Consider the following 20,585-nt stretch of genomic DNA (forward strand, 5'->3'; position numbering starts at 1 on the left):
GTGTATCACGTAATAATGCAGCCATACTTTGTCATAAACAGTGTTAATGTTCTTTAACCCTCAGCCGCAGGTGGAGGTGCTGTCCGAGGAGGAGGGGGACGACGAGGACGAGGAGGAGGACATCTTGTCCCTGGCTGAGGAGAAGTATCGCCCTGCTGCACTGGAGAAGATGATCGCCCTCATCGCCCTACTGGTGGAGCAGTCCCGCTCTGAGAGGTAGGAGCTGTGTTCTGATTGGTCGGTCTCATTGCAAGAGGAAGGCTGGCCAGTGCTGGTAACTAAATTGTTAGTTGTTTTGAATCCCTTGAGGCTAGCTTTGTTAGTTTCTCGCTAATAGTTGCAATCGTCTATACTGATACGGCTGCTTTCCATAGTGTTTACTCTGTTGCTTCTTTTAAAATTATATATAGCTTGAAAGGCCAATTAAGTTATTTGGGAAAATATTATGTTTCATACCAAAGAAAAATGACCTCTTACTAGCATCAATGGTTTCCAAAGATGCACTGACATCTGTTAAACAAATCGTTTGACCGCTGTGGCAGGCTTACTTAAAATAAATAAGTTAGTTCTCCTTTGGGGTAAAACATTTCCCATCATTCCTGTGTGTGTCCCACAGACACCTGACCCTGTCCCAGAGCGACATGGCGGCACTGACCGGTGGGAAGGGCTTCCCCTTCCTCTTCCAGCACATCCGGGACGGCATCAACATCCGGCAGACCTGCAACCTCATCTTCAGCCTCTGCCGCTTCAATAACCGCCTGGCCGAGCACGTAGGTTCAGCCCCGCCCCCGCTGCTAGGCCCCGCCTTTGCTGTCCTGTAACCACTTCTCTCCTGGATTGGCAACGCACCATCGTAACATTTAGCCCCCTGCTGCCTCTAGCCCTCCCCCCACTCTGTTCAGCCAAAGGACCTAAAGTGCCAAAATTTACATTTTAATTAATGAATCAAATAAAGTCAACCTTTTTAATTGAAATGTAATGAAAAACAATGGGTGAAACTCCTCTGCTAGCATGGCATATAGAGCTATCTGTACCCCTCTGCATTCCTGGGGCCATTTCTGAGTGTCTTCGTCCTCTTGTGCTTCAGATCGTGTCCATGCTGTTCACGTCCATCGCCAAGCTCACTCCAGAGGTAGGTGGACCCAGAGATCTCTGAACACTCGCTCTCGCTCCCCTGATGTTCCTGAGCCCTGCTGGGCTTGGCCTCCGGTCGAACCTTGGAAGACCTTTTATATCAATTCTACTCGCCTCAATAACTACCTGTTTATGTCGATCAAGTAAGCGGACAGGCAGGGTGTACCCTGTTTCCTCACGGTGTGCCCTGTGTCCCCCAGGCGGCGAACCCCTTCTTCAAGCTGCTCACCATGCTGATGGAGTTTGCTGGAGGTCCTCCAGGGATGCCCTCCTTCGCCTCTTTCATCCTGCAGAGGATCTGGGAGGTAAACCCCCCCCCCCCGTCCTCTCAATGTTATGAGTCTATTGCTTCATCGAGGCGTCAAAAGTCTCCAAAGGCCCTAAACAACCGCACCCCTCCAATCTCACCCGCGGTTTAAGGACAAGGGGAAATGCCCAGAGGGTGGTGACCTTGAGGAGGAACTCAGAATGAGCTGTGTGTCTGAATCTGTGTGCAGGTGGTGGAGTACAACCCCTCCCAGTGTCTGGACTGGCTTGCGGTGCAGACTCCCAGGAACAAGCTGGCTCACAGCTGGGTGCTTCAGAACATGGAGAACTGGGTCGAGCGCTTCCTGCTGGCACACAACTACCCCCGCGTGCGCACATGTAAGACCCCCACACCCTTATCCCCTGCCCACCCACCCGATGACCCCTGGAGCCAATGACCTTCCCCCTTTACCCCTCACCCTTAGGTCTTCACCCTGAGCCCTTATCCCCTCGTCCCCTGAATCAAACCCTTAACCCCTCACCCTTTGACCCTTACCCTCACCCCATGACCTAACCCTTAACCCCTCACCCCATGATTCTAGCCCCTAACCCTCCACCCCTCACCCCTTGACCCTGGCCCTTAACCCCTCGACCCCAGAATCTAACCCTTTACTCCTCCCCCTTAACCCCTCCCCCCTTGACAGTGGCCCTTAACCCCTCACCCCCTGAATCTCACCGTTTACCATCCCCCCCTGTCTGAACATGACCGTACCAAGGTTGTTCTTAACCTTGACCGTCTCTCTCCCCCCAGCGGCTGCCTACCTCCTGGTGTCTCTCATCCCCAGCAACTCGTTCCGCCAGATGTTCCGCTCCACGCGCTCGCTGCACATCCCCACCCGGGAGCTGCCCCTGTCCCCGGACACCACGGCGGTACTGCACCAGGTGTACAACCTGCTGCTGGGCCTGCTGGCCCGGGCCAAGCTGTACGTGGACGCGGGCGTGCACGGCACCACCAAGCTGGTCCAGTACTTCAGCTTCATGACCTACTGCCTCATTTCCAAGACGGAGAAGCTCATGTTCTCCGGCTACTTCATGGACCTGTGGAACCTCTTCCAGGTCAGCTGCACAGCACTGCACTTACGCTAGAATAATCAAGTCAAGAATGTTACAGAACACAAATGTTACGGGAATTTCAGAATACTGAAGTGACAAAGGTTACAAAATACGATGGCTTACATAAGTTACAGAATACTAAAGTTACACAAGTTACGGAACGCTAAAGTTATCCAAGTTACAGAATACTAAAGTAACTTAATGTAAGAGTACTTCAGCTTACTTAAGTAATTAATTAAAGTTAGAGTAATAGATTAACGGACTACTCAAGTTACAAAATTGATAGAATACCACAGTTACAGAATAATCATGAAATATGCCAGAAAGCGTGTGATTTGCTGCACGTTCTGATAACCATCCCCCACCCCACCCCAGCCCAAGCTGTCGGAGCCGGCCATCGCCACCAACCACAACAAGCAGGCGCTGCTGTCCTTCTGGTACAACGTGTGCGTGGAGTGTCCGGAGAACGTGCGGCTGGTGGCCCAGAACGCCGTGGTCACCAAGAACATCGCCTTCAACTACATCCTGGCCGACCACGATGACCAGGAGGTGGTGCTGTTCAACCGCGGCATGCTGCCCGCCTACTACGGCATCCTGCGCATGTGCTGCGAGCAGTCGCCCTGCTTCACGCGCCAGCTGGCCTCGCACCAGAACATCCAGTGGGCCTTCAAGAACCTGACGCCCCACGCCAGCCAGTACCCCGGGGTGGGTGATGTCACCGCGAGGGTGCGGTGTCACGGTTGGCGAGATGTCACGTCGTGGTGGTGAAACGATGACGTGCTGTCACGTTGAGACGATGTCATGTCATCTTGTGATTTCATGCATGATGTATCATACATTTATCATGTATGATCAAACTTTAATGATTGCAAAACTGCAATGCCAAGTGTTTGTTAAGTAATCAGTTATCAGTAATAGTTACCAGTGTATTAGTATTGATGTGTGATTAGCTGTTATCAGTAATAGTTACCAGTGTATTAGTATTGATGTGTGATTAGCTGTTATCAGTAATAGTTACTGGTGTGTTAGTATTGATGTGCGAGTGGTGGAGGAGCTGTTATCAGTATTAGTTACCAGTGTATTAGTATTGATGTGTGATTAGGTGTTATCAGTAATAGTTACTGGTGTGTTAGTATTGATGTGCGAGTGGTGGAGGAGCTGTTATCAGTAATAGTTACCAGTGTATTAGTATTGATGTGTGATTAGCTGTTATCGGTAATAGTTACCAGTGTATTAGTATTGATGTGTGATTAGCTGTTATCAGTAATAGTTACCAGTGTATTAGTATTGATGTGTGATTAGGTGTTATCAGTAATAGTTACTGGTGTATTAGTATTGATGTGAAGGGGCTGCCCCCTGCAGGCGGTGGAGGAGCTGTTCAACCTGATGCAGCTGTTTGTGGGCCAGCGGGCCGACATGAGGGAGGAGGAGCTGGAGGACGTAAAGCAGTTCAAGAAGACGACCATCAGCTGCTACCTTCGCTGCCTGGACGGACGCTCCTGCTGGACAACCCTCATCAGGTAAACTATCACTAGGTCTCGATATCCATCACCAGCTCTCATTATCTATCACCAGGTCTCATTATCTATCACCTGCTCTCATTATCTATCACCAGCTCTCATTATCTATCACCAGCTCTCATTATCTATCACCAGCTCTCATTAACCATCTATCACCAGCTCTCATTATCTATCACCAGCTCTCATTATCTATCACCAGCTCTCATTATCTATCACCAGCTCTCATTATCTATCACCAGCTCTCATTAACCATCTATCACCAGCTCTCATTATCTATCACCAGCTCTCATTATCTATCACCAGCTCTCACCAAGTGCGCTGATTTTCAGATGTCTGTGTTATAAATCGAATACTCCCTGGTGCACTAACTGGAAATTGCGCTTGCCGCCGCGGCTCCTCTCCCGCAATAAACATCCTGCTTTGAACGGTGAACTATTTACGCCTAGCAGCTTTAAAAAGCTATAAAAGCTATAAAAACTACAAAATTACTGTATTAATGCAGGCTATGGGGAAAATGAGCAGGCGTTGGCTCAGCCTGGCTCCGCCTTCTTCCGCTACGTAGCTAAGATGGCGGACATTGAGTACGAAAAGTGTACATCGATCCACACTGCGCAATTTGAACGTTTTGAGTACACCATCCGGGTCCTTTCAGTACACTTATTTTCGCCCCGATCTTAATTGGAACGCCCTACCTACTCAAACTAAGTATGGATATTGGAACACAGCACAGGTCTCATTAAACATCTATCATCAGGTCTGATGAACCATCTATCACCAGGTCTCCTAGACCAATGGCTTTTAAACCGTACAGATTTAGAATTTGCTTTGCATAGTCTATGTATTCATAATAACCTTTTAAACGTTTTAATAATCTGTACTTGTATCATAACCTATTAAAAAATGTATGTGTGTTTATGTTTGTAGCGCGTTCCGTGTTTTGTTGGAGAACGATGAGGACAGACTGCTGGTGGTCTTCAACAGAGGACTCATCCTCATGACAGAGGTACTAAACTGCTAATATCACCCGATACTATACACTGATAACATTGTTAATATACTAAACTACTACTGTACTAGCTCCACTACTCCTAATGGACTCATCCCCTAGAGAGAGGACTCTACTGTATTCTATTATTGTTCACTTTTCAATCTATTGGACTCTACTGTTTGGACAACTCACTGCAATCAGCTACACTACTGGACTCTTCTCTACTGTAATCAAATAGAATCATATCTACTGTAATCTACTGGCATTAACTGTACTGCAGTCCTTTATCCTACAATCGACTCGCCTCTACTCTATGTAGCTTTACTTTACTCTATTGAACTCTACTGTGATCTACTGGACTCTACTGTACTGTATCTACTTACTCTTTACTGCATTCTACTGCACTATTGCCACCTTCAATCTACTAGACTTTACTGTATTTCTACTAACTGAACTCTACGGAACTCAACTGTAGCTGCAATCACTCCAACATCCTTTACTGTTAGTGCTGTGGTCTCCTACTTCTCACTATAATCCCATGCCGTGTTCCAACCAGTCGTTCAACACGCTGCACATGATGTACCACGAGGCCACGGCCTGCCACGTGACCGGGGACCTGGTGGAGCTGCTGTCCATCTTCCTGTCCGTCCTCAAGGCCACGCGGCCCTACCTGCAGCGCAAAGGTCAGGGGGCTCCTGGTACTGTCATACCCTGGTGCACGACACTGCCCTGACGCCACAGACCACTGCCCTGACGCCACAGACCACTGCCCTGACGCCACAGACCACTGCCCTGACGCCACAGACCACTGCCCTGACGCCACAGACCACTGCCCTGACGCCACAGACCACTGCCCTGACACCACAGACCACTACCCTGACCCCACTGCCCTGACGCCACAGACCACTGCCCTGACGCCACAGACCACTGCCCTGACGCCACAGACCACTGCCCTGACACCACAGACCACTGCCCTGACGCCAAAGACCACTGCCCTGACACCACAGACCACTGCCCTGACGCCACAGACCACTGCCCTGACGCCACAGACCACTGCCCTGACACCACAGATCACTACCCTGACCTCATTACCCTGACACCACAGACCACTGCCCTGACCTCATTGACGCATGACGCTCGGTACCCTAAACCCAATTGAAACACATCAATGTACATGTATATATTTGTGTGTGTAGATGTGAAGCAGGCTCTGATCCAGTGGCAGGAGAGAATCGACTTCGCCCACAAGCTGCTCACCCTGCTCAACTCCTACAGCCCCCCCGAGCTACGCAACGCCTGCCTGGGTAACATGCACACTGCAAACGAACAAGCGCACTGACCTGGCGTGTTGTGTTTCTATTGGCTACAGCGTGATCCCTGACCTTGTTGTGTGTTTCTGTTGGCTAGATGTGCTGAAGGAGCTGGTCCTCCTCAGCCCTCATGACTTCCTCCACACTCTGGTCCCCTTCCTGCAGCATAACCACTGTACCTACCACCACAGCAGCATCCCTAGTGAGTACTACTACACTACTACTACACTACTACTATAGTCCTACTGTACCTACCACCACAGCAGCATCCCTAGTGAGTACTACTACTACTATAGTCCTACTGTACCTACCACCACAGCAGCATCCCTAGTGAGCACTACTACACTACTACTATAGTCCTACTGTACCTACCACCACAGCAGCATCCCTAGAGAGTACTACTACACTACTACTACTATAGTCCTACTGTACCTACCACCACAGCAGCATCCCTAGAGAGTACTACTACACTACTACTACTATAGTCCTACTGTACCTACCACCACAGCAGCATCCCTAGAGAGTACTACTACACTACTACTACTATAGTCCTACTGTACCTACCACCACAGCAGCATCCCTACTGAGTACTACTACACTACTACTACTATAGTCCTACTGTACCTACCACCACAGCAGCATCCCTACTGAGTACTACTACACTACTATAGTCCTACTGTACCTACCACCACAGCAGCATCCCTAGAGAGTACTACTACACTACTACTATATATACTATTCACTACCACATCCAAGTTCCTACCTAATGCGTGTGTGTGTGTGTGTGTGTGTGTGTGTGTGTGTGTGTGTGTGTGTGTGTGTGTGTGTGTGTGTGTGTGTGTGTGTGTGTGTGTGTGTGTGTGTGTGTGTGTGTGTGTGTGTGTGCTCGCGTTCTTGCTCCAGTGTCCTTCGGGCCCTACCTGCCGTGCAGGGAGAACATTAAGCTGATGGGTGGGAAGAACAACATCCGGCCCCCGAGGCCGGAGCTCAACATGTGTCTTCTGCCCTCCATGGTGGAGACCAGCAAGGTCAGAGACCAACACACACTCACGGTGGACCCATACGGGTCAGTTTGTATGACGCCACATGTTACCCAATGAGCGACTGTCGCTCAAAGGCATTGGGGTAAAACCGTAAGAGCAAGCTGCGACACCTGGAGAGGCCGCTCCAGGCTGCGACGTCATTGAGGTGTTCGTCGGGTCATAGTGTGTGTGTTTGTGTGTGTGTGTGTGTGTGTGTGTGTTGCAGGGGAAGGATGAGGTGTACGACCGCATGCTGCTGGAGTACTTCCTGTCCTACCACCAGTTCATCCACCTGCTGTGCCGCGTGGCTGTCACCTGTGAGAAGTTCACCGACACGCTGGTCAAACTCAGTACGTACAGCAGCACCGGCGTCCTGGTGACCGCCTCGGTTCCTTCTGGAATGCATCCTGTAGTGCTTCCTGTTATACTCTTATGGTGCCTCCTAAAATACTTCCTATTTCAATCCTGGAATACTTACCGCCGGACTCCCTTAAACACACCTGCAAACTTGTTGCTTTTCGGCGACAATCGCCGTTTTTTTTGTCAATTGGTCATTCACGTGAATCGCATAGAACCAGAGAGTGGGGAAGGCTGTCCTTAATGTCAAACATTATTGGATAATTGTTATAATTGACATTTCTCTGGGCCAATCGGAATCTCAGCACTTGCTTCAGAATCTTGAAGCACACAGCGCCAACTGAGCTCGCCTTTGGATAAGACACCTGGCTACAGCGCGAGTCTGATGGAAACTCTTGGCGTCAATTTGAAGTAGGGGTGTAGGACTACGGTACAGAAAGTACACCAGTGTGAATCTGCGCTAAGGTATGGATTTTGATGTTACCGTGTGACCGGTAGACAGTGTTGTGTGTAACGCGTAACAAAGTAAGTAACGCGTTAATACAGTAACCTAACTACTTTTTCATGTAAAAGTAAAGTTACGTGCAACTACTGAAAATATGGTAACGAAACATAGTTCCTTTTTCAATTCGGCACCACGTTACTTTTCCCAGGGACAGATTGACAGCGATACTGCCTTCTCAGGCAGTATGCTATTGCGCCAGCACGCAGGCGCGCAGCAAGCGCTCCTGCGTGCTTGCGCAATAGTCCCTTCACGAGCTCTCATTCCACACCGTACGAGACAGACGCTGGTAGCGTGAAGCTGTCTCTGCAATCAGACATTGCTTCCGCAGGCATTTTGAAAGCCAGTCCTTACGACAAAATGCCAGCGGTGGAACGAGATAACAAACGCCGTCACTGTTTACCTGTCTTAAGGACATGTTACCCTTTCAAAATGTTGATGGAAAGGGCTTTAAAGAGATGGTCAAAGTACTCGATCCCAGGTATGCGCTACATGCCCGCACACACTTAAGCCAAATTGGGATGCAAAAACTATAACGCAAGGTCCGCAAGCAAGTGGAGAAACAAAGACATACTATTAAACATTAGTGTTTTTCAGAGATGGAATTAAGTTGAGGAAAGATTTTAAGTTTTTTTATGCAGTTTTGCTGCCTTTCCTTTCCAGTATTTTACCCCTTCAGAGGCATTTATATCGAAATTAGAAGATATAATTACCGCCTATGCCTCAAATCATACCGTGATATACATTTTAGTCCATACCGTATAGCCCTAATTGGAAGGAACTATCTTGTGTTAGATTCGAGGTAAGTCAAGCTTTTTGGCGCAAGAACAACCGCTATTTGTTTGATTGATTCAACTATCGTTAGCTACCGCTTTTTTGATGTGATATAATTTACAATAATCAACGCCGAGTACTGCACGAACGTAGACCTTGCATAGAGTTAGTAAATTCTAACATAGGACTATTTAGATAAATAATCTTGTAGGGGTGTTGTCCTAGGCTAATACGCCAACAGCAAATTTCTGTATAATAAAGGGCTACATTTTGCATCGAAGTCTGTCATTAGAAATCTTTCCATTATGTTCTACAACCTCCGTAATGAATATTCACGCTAAATCCCGCCCAAGGTAGCTCAGTATTTGAGTAGCCGTATATCTCGAAACACTGATCATTCCTTGGACCGATGACCCCCCCCCGACACTGTCACCTTTTTTACTCTGAGGAGTTTGCAGGTCTGCTTAATACACTGATAACCCTTCTTATTGTACTCAATTATTCCATTATACTCAACCACTACATGGGGGGTCTGTCAGCTAAAATTCAGAGGTGGATTTAGGTGTGTAATCGAGAGGTTGAGGTCTATAACTCTGAGGTAATTCAAAGCGTTCTTCCTCAGGTGTGCTGATTGCGTATGAGGGTCTTCCTCTTCACCTTGGCCTTCTGCCCAAACTGTGGACCGAGCTGTATCAGTCACAGGTACATGCACACTCACACACTCCTACCACAGACCTGAGTGTGTCCTTATGAGGTCCTGTGTTAATCAACCAGTGTGTTAATGAAGCCCTGTGTTCCCCTGAGTGTCTTTATGGGGCTCTGTGTTCACTTGATGTCCTGGTGTGCAGTCTGCCTTGGCCAAGACCTGTGTGAAGCAGCTGTGTGAGGACCCAGCCTTCGGGGAATACATCAAGTGCATACTCATGGACGAGAGGACCTTCCTCAACAACCCTGCTGCCTACTCCTTCCTCTCCTGCTTCCTCCACAAGGTAGCACCACACATACCTCCCCACAGCACTGTGTGTGTGTGTGTGTGTGTGTCTGTGTGCGCGTGCGCACAGTGTTTGCTATATATGTATCTACCGTGTGTGTGTCCAGGTGCAGGGCCAGGTGCTGTCGGGCCCCAGCTGCAGCAGCCTGGTGGGCATCCTGGTCACCAACCTGCTGAGTGAGCAGGACCGCATGCAGCCCGAGCTGGCGGCCCACCGCAGCGAGCTGGACAAGACCAGCAGCCTGCTGAACGCTGTATGTATAGTTACAGTGTGTCTTTACGCGAGTACATGTACACACACACACACACGCATATGGATATATATTTAATAAATTAATTAAATTAATTAATAAAACCATTGCCTTTCCCACTAAGGACAGAGCCAGGGGTTGATTGGTTAATGTCCATATCCAATTTACCCCTTCCCTAAAACCACCAGAAATAGAAAGAGTTTGCATGGCAAAGGGTTCCCTAGGTAAGGGTACCGGGACCATCTTCTGTTACGTTCGGATGTTTACATGGCAGATCATCAGCTCCTGAGGATTCCTGACCCACTTCATTAGCCCTGATCCTCTGTTCCGCCCCTCCCCCTCAGGACCTGCGGGCGCTGCTGCTCCTCCTCCCCCTGCAGGCTCCGCCCTCGCTGGATGCATCGCTAGGCTCCGCCCTCCAGGAGCTGCTGGCGCGCTGCCAGGCCTGCCTGCAGCGACGTAGCGCCTTGGAGCAGGAGGAGCTAGACCGCAAGGCTAGAGGTAACACACACACACACACACACACACACACACACACACACACACACACACACACACACACACACACACACACACACACACACACACACACACACACACAGCTAAAACAGAGTGTTTGTGTGTGTGTTTAGCTGAAGAGGAGGGTGCCACTCCAGTGAAGCGTCGCCGTGTGAGCGGCGGGGACGACGACCACCGGTCACCGGAGGGCGTCACCACCGAATCAACCCCAGGGACGCAGTTTGTACCCTCGTCTTCCTCCTCTACCGTCACCACCACCACCTCCTCTTCCTCCTACACCTCCTCTTCGTCATCCTCCTCCTCTTCCTCTGCCATGCCGTCCACCACCACCACCACCACCACCAACACCACCACGACGGCGGCGGCGGCGACTACCCAGGGGGACACCGACGCTAACGCTGCTAACGACGACACTAACGCTAACAACGCTAGCACGGCTGCACCGGCCGCTAAGGGCGACCAGCAGGAGGCGCTCACCCCCACAAGCGCCTCCGACACGGAGACGCGGGACTCCTCGTCCCTCATCGACCCTGGGACGGAGCAGGACCCCCCCTCTCCCCCGCCCCCCACCGCCGCCCACCCCCCCTCCCCCTTGAAGGAGGAGGAGGAGGAAAAGATGATGGACGCCTCCTCCGCCTCCTCTTCGTCCTCCTCCTCGTCCTCCTCCTCGTCCTCGTCTTCCTCAATACTGCAGGACGGGGGGGGGGAGCTGTATGTGCGGGGGGAGGACCCCGGCCCCTCCCACCGCCGGATGACCTCCGCTGAGCAGCAGGAGGAGGAGCACAGAGGAAGGAGGGGGGCCGTGGGCAAGGCCACGCCCACGCCAGACCAGACCAGGGAGGCGTGTCCCAGCGCAGCTCCTGTCACGCCTTCCTCCTCCGAGGGGGCGGGGCCACAGGGGGCGGGGCCAGAGGGCAGTAGGCACAGCCCCTCCCAGGTACAGTCTAATGGGGGCCCGCCACAGGACATGCTGGACACCCTGTACAGGACTGTGGAGGCCACCATTGCCGTGGTTACCAAACTGTCCGGAACAATGACGCCACCCTCGTCCTCATGACATCACTCGCTCGCCGCCACCAAGAGATAATAACCCTTTGATGTTTTATTTGTAGTTGTATTTTTATGGGCGGAGCTTAGCTTTGTTTTGTTTTAATTGGAGCTGGATATACCAGCCCGGACGTTCCCCTCCCTGGCCAATCTGGGCCTTGCAGACACGTCAGCTGACCAGGAGGAGATGTTGGCTGGAGCATGTGGCCTCTGATTGGCCGCTGTTTGTAGTAGGGGGCGAGGCTGGCTGTTTGGCTTTCCGCTTTGGTTGGTTTGTTATTTTGTGTTTTTTACCTTTTTCACATTTCGCTTCGGAAGGACATTTTTATTTTTTTGTTTTGGTTTTGCTGTAAGAAGGGGAGATCCCGTAGTGTGTACATTTAATTTTATTGCATTTTTACGTGTATAAAAATGGCTTCCTCTGAGCCAGTTTTATACTTTAAAAAGAAGGCAAAAGAAAGTTGCCTTTGTTTAATTTTTTTTCTCCTGTGGTTTAATTATCCAAAAAGCTAAGTTTACTTGTACATTAAAAAAAACAGAACTACAAGTAACTTGATTCTGTTAAGAATCCAATCTAGTCATTTCCTGAAGGTGTATATGAAAATGATATATAAAGAACTTTATATATACATATATATATAAACACACATATATATATGAATAAATATAAAAAGCGGTGCTTCTAGGATTGTGTGTAGAATAAAGCCCACCCCACCCCCACCTGAATGGAGCTGCCTGGGATATTGTTCTTCACTGAGAAACATTCCACCATCTACTGTCATTTCCCCTCCTATTGTTTTCTTCTGACTATTTTAATAGAGGATAAATTAATAAAAAGCATTTTTTGATAAGAACGAGCTGAAATCTATTGTGGAACAAGTTTCCCTCGTTACTTTGGGGCCGGTCTACTCCGGGTCCTAAAGTCCCCCTGCTGGCTTCTCAGATGGAGTCGGTGTTTATGAATGAACACTGACAATGGTGTAAACATGAAGAATGTTCAACATTGAGTAACGAGCGGAGTTCAGGAAATACTGATCCATCAAGGAAGGAACCTGTTAATAAATTGTGATCAGTACTGATGTCTCTATTCCCTACTGTCTTCACATTATTTATTATACCATTTCAGTTTGGACAGTTGACAAGCTAAAAGCCAGACATATTATTCCCAGAAGACTCACCGTGACCCAACTTCATCAGAATTCGTATTGTTTGTGAAGGTGCACTCCCTCCAAGCCAAATGTGTTCTCGGGCCAGTGGGAATCATATTTTTGAATGGGCAGAAACTACGGTAGGTATCTGAATTTAAACTGAATAAGCACTTGGAATCAACCAAGACCTATACAAGCTATGGGATCTTCTGCATGATGTTATAGACATATATACACGTATACACATGTGATGTGGGGCCGTGGGTCTCAGAAGTAGATTATTTAGTTTCTGGTTGATATACTTCTATCTAAACAATGGTGACAATGAATCATGTGGCATCTAACCAACTAATGCCCTGTAGCCTATAATACAGTGGCATCTAAACATACCACCTTTGTATGGCCAATAGGTTATAAAAAGGCCCCTAATTCTGCTAGTTTGATAGCAAGGGGGAATCTCACCAGGCGTGAGGGACCCTTCTATGGATGGAGTGACTATATACAAGAAGAGACTTTTACAACTTTACCATTCATATTTCAATTTCAAACTCAATTCAAATTGATTAAAAAAAAGTTCTTACCTTTTATCATACCTGCGAATTTGACCCATAGGCTTACAAGTGGGATTTATTTGAAATAAAATAGATTTTATGTACGAATAAATAATAAATAAACATAGCTCTCCCTGTATATTGGTTCTTTATTTAAGTACATTTTTTTCCTCTTTTACAATTAAATTAACATCCGGAGTCCGGATATAATTCACACGCATTGATGCGGAAGGGAAAGGGGGGTTGGTTGTAGTCTTTTCGCCTAGTTCTCAAAAAAATCGATTTACAAAATGCCAATAAAAAGCAGTGCTCCAGACTAACTTTTTTCATAGGGGCACTGTGGCACCTAACGGAAGATTTTAGGGGCACAACCAGAAATTTTAGGGGCACACACCCTAAATCAACATGCCAATGTGATTTTCAATTTTTTTTCAATGTATTACTTATACATATTTTGATAATAGATGCGGAAATTACAATGTTAGGACAACGGATGAAAATTAGCAATTAAGCTAACTCCGGCATATTTATATTGATGCTCTGGCTGACATATTGATTAATGTGCACTGTCCTAATCAAATAAATAAATAATAATAATAATGTGCAGTTTCAAATTCAGTGTCAAATTTTATTGTGATTCTCATCTGTACCAACTGTTTCCACGTGTGCGCGCATGCGTTCGGCGAGCACGGAAGCGACAGTTTCACGTGAGTGCGCCCGGTTGTCGTGCCGCTTGACAGGACGCTTTGCCTCCTCTCTGCCCGCTCGCCTCTCCATTGAGAATGCAGCAGGCGCAAGAAACGCCACCCGTGTGAAAAGCCCTTCATGGCACATGAATTCCTGACCGGGAATTTGGATGAAACGGATGAAAAATGATGTATTGTGTCGGACACGGGTGCGGGTCGATTCGGACGCCTGAACAGCTTGGGTCGGACGCGGGTTTTGAGATTGAGAGCGAGACTTCTCCGGTGCTGGATATGTTATTCAGGAGCGGAGGAGTCCACTGAAACAGTGGATGATGTGCTTTTTTTGCACAACAATCTCAAGCACCTGGCCAAATACCACATAATGTAAATCCCCGGTATTTCAACTAATGTGTCTAATTTTCCTTCAGGTGCTGGTCGGGCGTCGATATGAATTTATAGCGGTTCTGGTCGGGTGCGGAATGTAATACGCACTACTGTGGGAACAACTATCGACGATCGCTAGGGGTTGCAATCGGACGATACAATCTTGTAGACGATCGCCCAACCCTAGAACGCACGGTAAGACCTACCCTCATAGGTGCAGTACACCCAGGCATCCAGCAGGTGTTACCTTTAAGACCTCCCTTCGCTGGTGCAGCCCATCATGGAACTGGCACCTATTTTTAAGAATGAATTCAAGAGTCATCTGATCATGTATGAGCAGTGGTGGAAAGTATTCAGCACAGGAAATGAAGCGCCATAGGAGATGCAGCAAATCAGCGAGCGCATCGCCCTCTTGAGAATGAATCAATGATTGAGACACCGTACTTTGTCCCACTATTGTGCAGCTACCGGTTAAGATTGGGGTCTTTTGTTGACAGTGCTGTACAACTCTGGGGTTTGTCCTGTCTTTGTCGTTGCACGGTCCCTGAAAACAATACAAAGCAATATGATCTTCTGTCAACCTGTAGAGCAGATCATCTGGGTTGATGATGTCCTGAAACGTGGAGTTTATTTTCTAATAGATGCTGACTCAGGAACATTGTTGGGACTTGGAAAGTTGACCAATGAGTAAAGGACCTCTTCTGTCTGGTCTGATTGGACACAGGAGCCAGCCAAACAGGGAGGCAATTCCTGGTACTCTGAGCGAGAGATGTGGATGTTGGCATACTGAAGGTCATCCTGCTGTTCTATTGGTTCTCGCTGTGCCCAGCGATTGGTCAATACTGAGATGCTACCATACTCAGGAAGTGGCTGAAGGGGAGTAAAGACAGAAGAGTACTGACCTTCCGGACAGGTCATGAAGGTCATGTGTTTGTGGTTGATTCACAGACCCTTGGTGGTGACTACTAGTGCTCCCACCATTTCAAGGCCTGCTCCCGCCACATGCAATACCGTAGGCTTACGGCCTGATTCCACCGGACGCGTTACGGCAACGTTACGGCAGCGGCACGTCTTGGCCGCGGTCACTCTATGAGACCATTTCCACCGGGCGCGGCTGTGGAACGTCTCAGCAGTGTCCCAGGAGCGGCGTGCCGCGCCGCAGCGCTATCATTCCGTAGCATTCCTATTTTTGCCGCGAGCCGCTGCTGAACCGCGTCAATTTCAACAGAGCAGATCGATCAGGGCAGGAAGTTAAAAAGTAAAAGCCATAGAGCATTCCGCTCAATTTTCAAAATAAAACACAATAAATAAAACACCAACATTATTACGTCATGACCGGTGGCACCAGGTCAGCAGTCAATCAATCAAAGGGTCTCAAATCATCCTTTTTATAAGAACAATGTCAGAAAGGACAAAGCCTGGCATTTAATTGCAGTAGTTTTGGGAGTGGAAGGTGAGTACATTAGGTTTAGGATTATCGCGGGATCTCGTGATCTCGCGTGAATACGGCTGGCTCGCAAGGCAGCGTTGCGCTGCCGTAACGCGCCCGGTGGAAATGCAAGCAGGGCAAAGTCGCGGCCAAGACGTGCCGCAGCCGTAACGTTGCCGTAACGCGTCCGGTGGAATCCCCGGGTTAGCCAACCCGCCAACCGCACATATGGCCAAATAGTTCCACAACTCAACCTGACCGGTGGGCATAAGGCCCGCGGCCTGCCACGAAACCACATATCCTATAAAAATCCTGCACAGTGGAATCATCCCATAGTGATCACTTTACAGTGATCATGGATCATTTAAAGGGCAGTTAAAAGAATTAGGTTTGACCTAAAGAAGAGCTGGAACCGTCACCTTATCGTGGTGGAGAGGTTTGCATGTCCCTGTTAACCTGAGGGCTGTGTTGTCTGGAGCCTTGTGCTCCTGGTAGGGTCTCTCATGGCAGAGTGGTCTCAGGTGAGGGGCCAGACTAAGAATGGTTCAAAAACTCCAATGAACAACTAAAGAAGAGGAGATGTGACCCGGCCCGGAGGAAGCCCGGGGCCCCCGTCTGGAGCCAGGCCCAGACGGAAGGCTCGATGGCGAGCGCCTGGTGGCTGGGTTTGCCACGGAGCCCGGTCGGGCACAGCCCGAACAAACTACGTGGCACCCCCCCTCTCTTCATCCCATGGGCCCACCACCTGTGGGAAGACCCGTTGGGGTCGGGTGCGCAGCCACATGGGTGGCAGCGAAGGTCAGGGGTCTCGACGGACCAGACCCGGGCGGCAGAAGCTCTGGACGTGGAACGTCACCTCGCTGTGGGGAAAGGAACCGGAGCTTGTGAGGGAGGTGGAGCGCTATCAGTTAGATCTGGTCGGGCTTACCTCCATGCACAGTCTCAGCTCTGGTACAGTACTCCTGGATAGGGGTTGGACTATATTCTTCTCCGGAGTTGCCGAGGGCGTGTAGGCGCCGGGCGGGTGTGGGGATACTCATAAATCCCCGGCTGAGCGCCGCGGTGTTGGAGTTTACCCTGGTAGACAAGAGGGTCGCCTCCCTGCGCCTAAGGGTTGTAGGGGAGAAAACTCTGACTGTTTGTGCGTATGCACCAAACAGCAGTTCAGAGTACTCGGCCTTCTTGGAGACCCTGAATGGAGTCCTGTATGGGGCTCCAGTAGGGGACTCCGTAGTTCTGCTGGGAGACTTCAACGCCCACGTGGGCAACGATGGAGACACCTGGAGAGGCGTGGTGGGGAGGAACGGCCTCCCTGATCTAAACCCGAGCGGTCGTTTGTTATTGGACTTCTGTGCTAGTCATGGATTATCCATAACGAACACCATGTTCGAACATAAGGCTGCTCATAAGTGTACCTGGTACCGAAGATCGATGATCGATTTCGTGATCGTGTCATCTGATCTGAGGCCGCATGTTTTGGACACTCGGGTTAAGAGAGGGGTGGAACTGTCAACCGACGGCGAGTTGGATCAGGGAATGGGGGAAATTTCCGGATAGACCTGGTAAGCCCAAACGAGTAGTGCGGGTGAATTGGGAACGTCCGGAGGAGGCCCCCGTCCTAGGTATCTTCAACTCACACCTCCGGAGTTTTTCTGGCATTCCTGTGGAGGTTGGGGGCATTGAGCCGGATTGGGCGGTGTTCAAGGCCTCCATTGCTGAAGCTGCGGCGGCTAGCTGTGTCCTCAGGGTCTTAGGCTCCTCAAGGGGCGGTAACCCTCGGACACCGTGGTGGACACCGGTGGTCAGGGAAGCCGTACGATTGAAGAAGGAGGCCTTCCGGGATATGATATCCTGGAGGACTCCTGACTCGGCTGCAGGGTACCGACAGTCTCGAAGGGCTGCAGCTGCTGCCGTGTCGGAGGCTAAGCAGCGGGTGTGGGAGAAGTTCGGAGAGGCCGTGGAGAAGGACTTTCGGTCGGCACCAAAGTGTTTCTGGAAGACACTGGAATTTTGACGAATTTTGTTTTCTCTGTTTAACAGAGAAAACAGAGATTCTATACACGTGCAGCTGTGAACTCATTTATTGTAATTTATTGTATGATGTGTAATTTGAGGATTATGGTAAGACCTATCTTTTAGCGTTCAACACAAATTACTCTTAAAAGCAGTGCCAACATTAAAATATTTTTTAACCATACAGCAATAATCAGCAACAGGCTGATTATCATTCAGGGGCCACTCAATGACATGCAGAAGCGTCATCACCACGCCCACTTAAGTGGTGTGAGAAATACAGACTTTCTACTCCTCATTCACATCTAAGGTCATTTACATTTCCTACAGAGAAAATACTACCTCAGGGGTAGTTTTATTCAGGAGATTTTCAGGGAGAAAATGTCAGGATATGTTGTTCACACATACGGCCCATCGGGAGAATATCAGGACTTGCATGTGTGTCTGAAAGCAGCTAGTGTGTGAGCATTTTATTACGTTATAAAGTCATAAATTAGTACATTTATGGTAACAGGGGTAATTGTTCAATGGAAAGTGTAGTATACTATCATGCAAATTAATTATTAAATTGCTTTTACTGTTATTCAGGGCTGAAAAGTGCATTGACATTTAAAATGCATGGCAACTACTTTTGGTTAATTGAAAATAATAATCATCATTGAGATTAAACATCTCTTCCAGTGTCCTGGCCAAGACAGGCAGCATTCAGCGCGCGCGCGTGTGTTTGTGTGTGTGTGTGTGTGTGTCTGAGCTGCAGGCTGCTTGCACATAGGCACTGACCAACTTGAGTAACTGGTGCGACAGGCCTGCTTTTATATTGTAGTAAGATATACTTTAAAACAAAGGTAATTCATAAAATACTATTTTTTGCATATTCTCATTATATTGACTAGCATATCTCCACAGTTAACGTGCTTATTATGACGCACCTGATTGAAACGGCTCTCATATTCCATGTGGCGCAGACAGAGCCGACAAACATAGCAGAGGTAATGTTTGTAGTTATTGACTGAGATTAGAACATTTTATGAATACGTTTGTTCTAGAACATTTCATAAATAGCCTAAGTTTGTTTGAAACTCTGCTAGTTCGGCATTGCGGAAGCTAGGCTGTAATATAATGCAGTAAAAGAGAAGCCGTAATAAATGTACGCATATGAAGTTCAAACAAACTTGATTATTTCTTAAAAAACAGAACATGCATTGTTATGTGGCCAGTAAATAATGGATTGTCATGCATTGTTATGTGGCCAGTAAATAATCAGTGGTGGGTAGTAACTAGAGCTGTCAAGCGATTCAAATATTTAATCGTGATTAATCGCATTAATGTCATAGTTAACTCACGATTAATCGCAAATTATTTTTCTATGCTAAATATCCCTTGATTCTTTTGTCCCATAATTCTTCTCATTTTAATTCTCTTATCAACATGGTGAAGTGCATCGGCTTGCCTTGTGCAAATGATTTTTTATTGATGACAACATTGGCATACACTGATCAAAACAGGACGATACAAAAAAAGAGCCTATAGTGCAATTAAACGACTACAAATGTAATTTGAACATAGCAGTCAGGTTACTGCTTCTTTGTTTTGAGCCAAAGAAAAAAAAATTGGTTTGCGTTAACGCCGTTAATAACGCGTTTAACTGACAGCTCTAGTAGTAACGCATTACAAGTAACGCAAATGAGTAAAAAAGTACATTTTTCGGGTGACGAGTACTTTTCACGTTCCTTTTTTAAGTCTGTAATTTTACTCTTACTCGAGTAAATATTTGATTTAGAATTCTACTCTTTACTCAATTACATTTTCCATTGTGCTTTCATTAAAATTAGTATTTTGATAAAAACATTATCTTCGTTGACTGTAATACAAGCGTACACGTTAGCTACGCGCTTTCCCTAGGTTGCAACGTGAGTCGACCGTTACGTTGGGACTGAGGACTAGAAACGCATGGATGCAGACGCGCAGGAAGATATTTTAGCCAGGGGGTGCGGAGTTACGGTCCACGTAGGCTATAGTTTATATAATTCTAAAGAAACTATGTTACACTGTATTCTGCAGACCACTCACAAACTTGTTTGTCATTGTCGTGTCTGGCTCTGTGAGTGTGCGTGCATGCTATGTGCGTAGGCTGGATAGATCTGATTGCCCAATCAGCCAACCAAGTCAGTCTCGTTTGTGTTTAATTGGTTGTGTTCCTACAAAGCTCTTGCCTTTTGTCACATGCACAGAGCTTAATGCAAATTTGTTTGATATTAAATTACATTTTTTGTTGTACATATTGCTTTTGTTGCACAACTTGGAGAGAAATGTTTTAGGAGTGCATCTCTTTCTCTCCCTCACTCACTCACGCATTTTAACCAGCCGTGTGCCGTCCATATGGGCAGGTGGGGCGGCGAACTCCCTGAGAAAGCATTCTCCCAAAAAAAATAGTTCCTCAGTAAATCATTGCTCCAAGTTTATTTTTAATAATGTGATTGTCACATTAACTATCTATAGTTTCTGTAGGCTTTCCGACTATTTTTGGTCTGTTGATATCAAATTGATGGTGGCGATTCTAGTTGAGTTTAACGTGTCATGCAATGTGGGGCGGCGGAGCT

The 20,585-nt window shown here is 47.9% G+C and overlaps 1 protein-coding gene across 1 annotated transcript in view; it reads left to right on the forward strand.

Moving 5' to 3' along the window:
* LOC130379156 (ubiquitin carboxyl-terminal hydrolase 34-like) overlaps positions 1–13,544 on the forward strand; it is a 52,115-nt gene extending 38,571 nt beyond the window's left edge. The window contains exons 60-78 of the mRNA XM_056585811.1: positions 65–216; positions 617–770; positions 1,088–1,132; positions 1,335–1,439; positions 1,632–1,779; positions 2,192–2,496; positions 2,869–3,198; positions 3,856–4,013; positions 4,938–5,016; positions 5,558–5,684; positions 6,198–6,305; positions 6,409–6,513; positions 7,215–7,339; positions 7,560–7,683; positions 9,589–9,668; positions 9,815–9,955; positions 10,065–10,211; positions 10,553–10,709; positions 10,841–13,544. Of these exons, the coding sequence (XP_056441786.1) occupies positions 65–216; positions 617–770; positions 1,088–1,132; positions 1,335–1,439; positions 1,632–1,779; positions 2,192–2,496; positions 2,869–3,198; positions 3,856–4,013; positions 4,938–5,016; positions 5,558–5,684; positions 6,198–6,305; positions 6,409–6,513; positions 7,215–7,339; positions 7,560–7,683; positions 9,589–9,668; positions 9,815–9,955; positions 10,065–10,211; positions 10,553–10,709; positions 10,841–11,784 (3,534 nt within the window). The 3' untranslated portion in view covers positions 11,785–13,544. The remainder of the gene's footprint in view (positions 1–64; positions 217–616; positions 771–1,087; positions 1,133–1,334; positions 1,440–1,631; positions 1,780–2,191; positions 2,497–2,868; positions 3,199–3,855; positions 4,014–4,937; positions 5,017–5,557; positions 5,685–6,197; positions 6,306–6,408; positions 6,514–7,214; positions 7,340–7,559; positions 7,684–9,588; positions 9,669–9,814; positions 9,956–10,064; positions 10,212–10,552; positions 10,710–10,840) is intronic.
* Positions 13,545–20,585: the final 7,041 nt, after the last annotated feature.

This window comes from Gadus chalcogrammus, chromosome 3, assembly GCF_026213295.1.
Source record: "Gadus chalcogrammus isolate NIFS_2021 chromosome 3, NIFS_Gcha_1.0, whole genome shotgun sequence".
In the NCBI taxonomy this organism is placed as follows: domain Eukaryota; kingdom Metazoa; phylum Chordata; class Actinopteri; order Gadiformes; family Gadidae; genus Gadus; species Gadus chalcogrammus.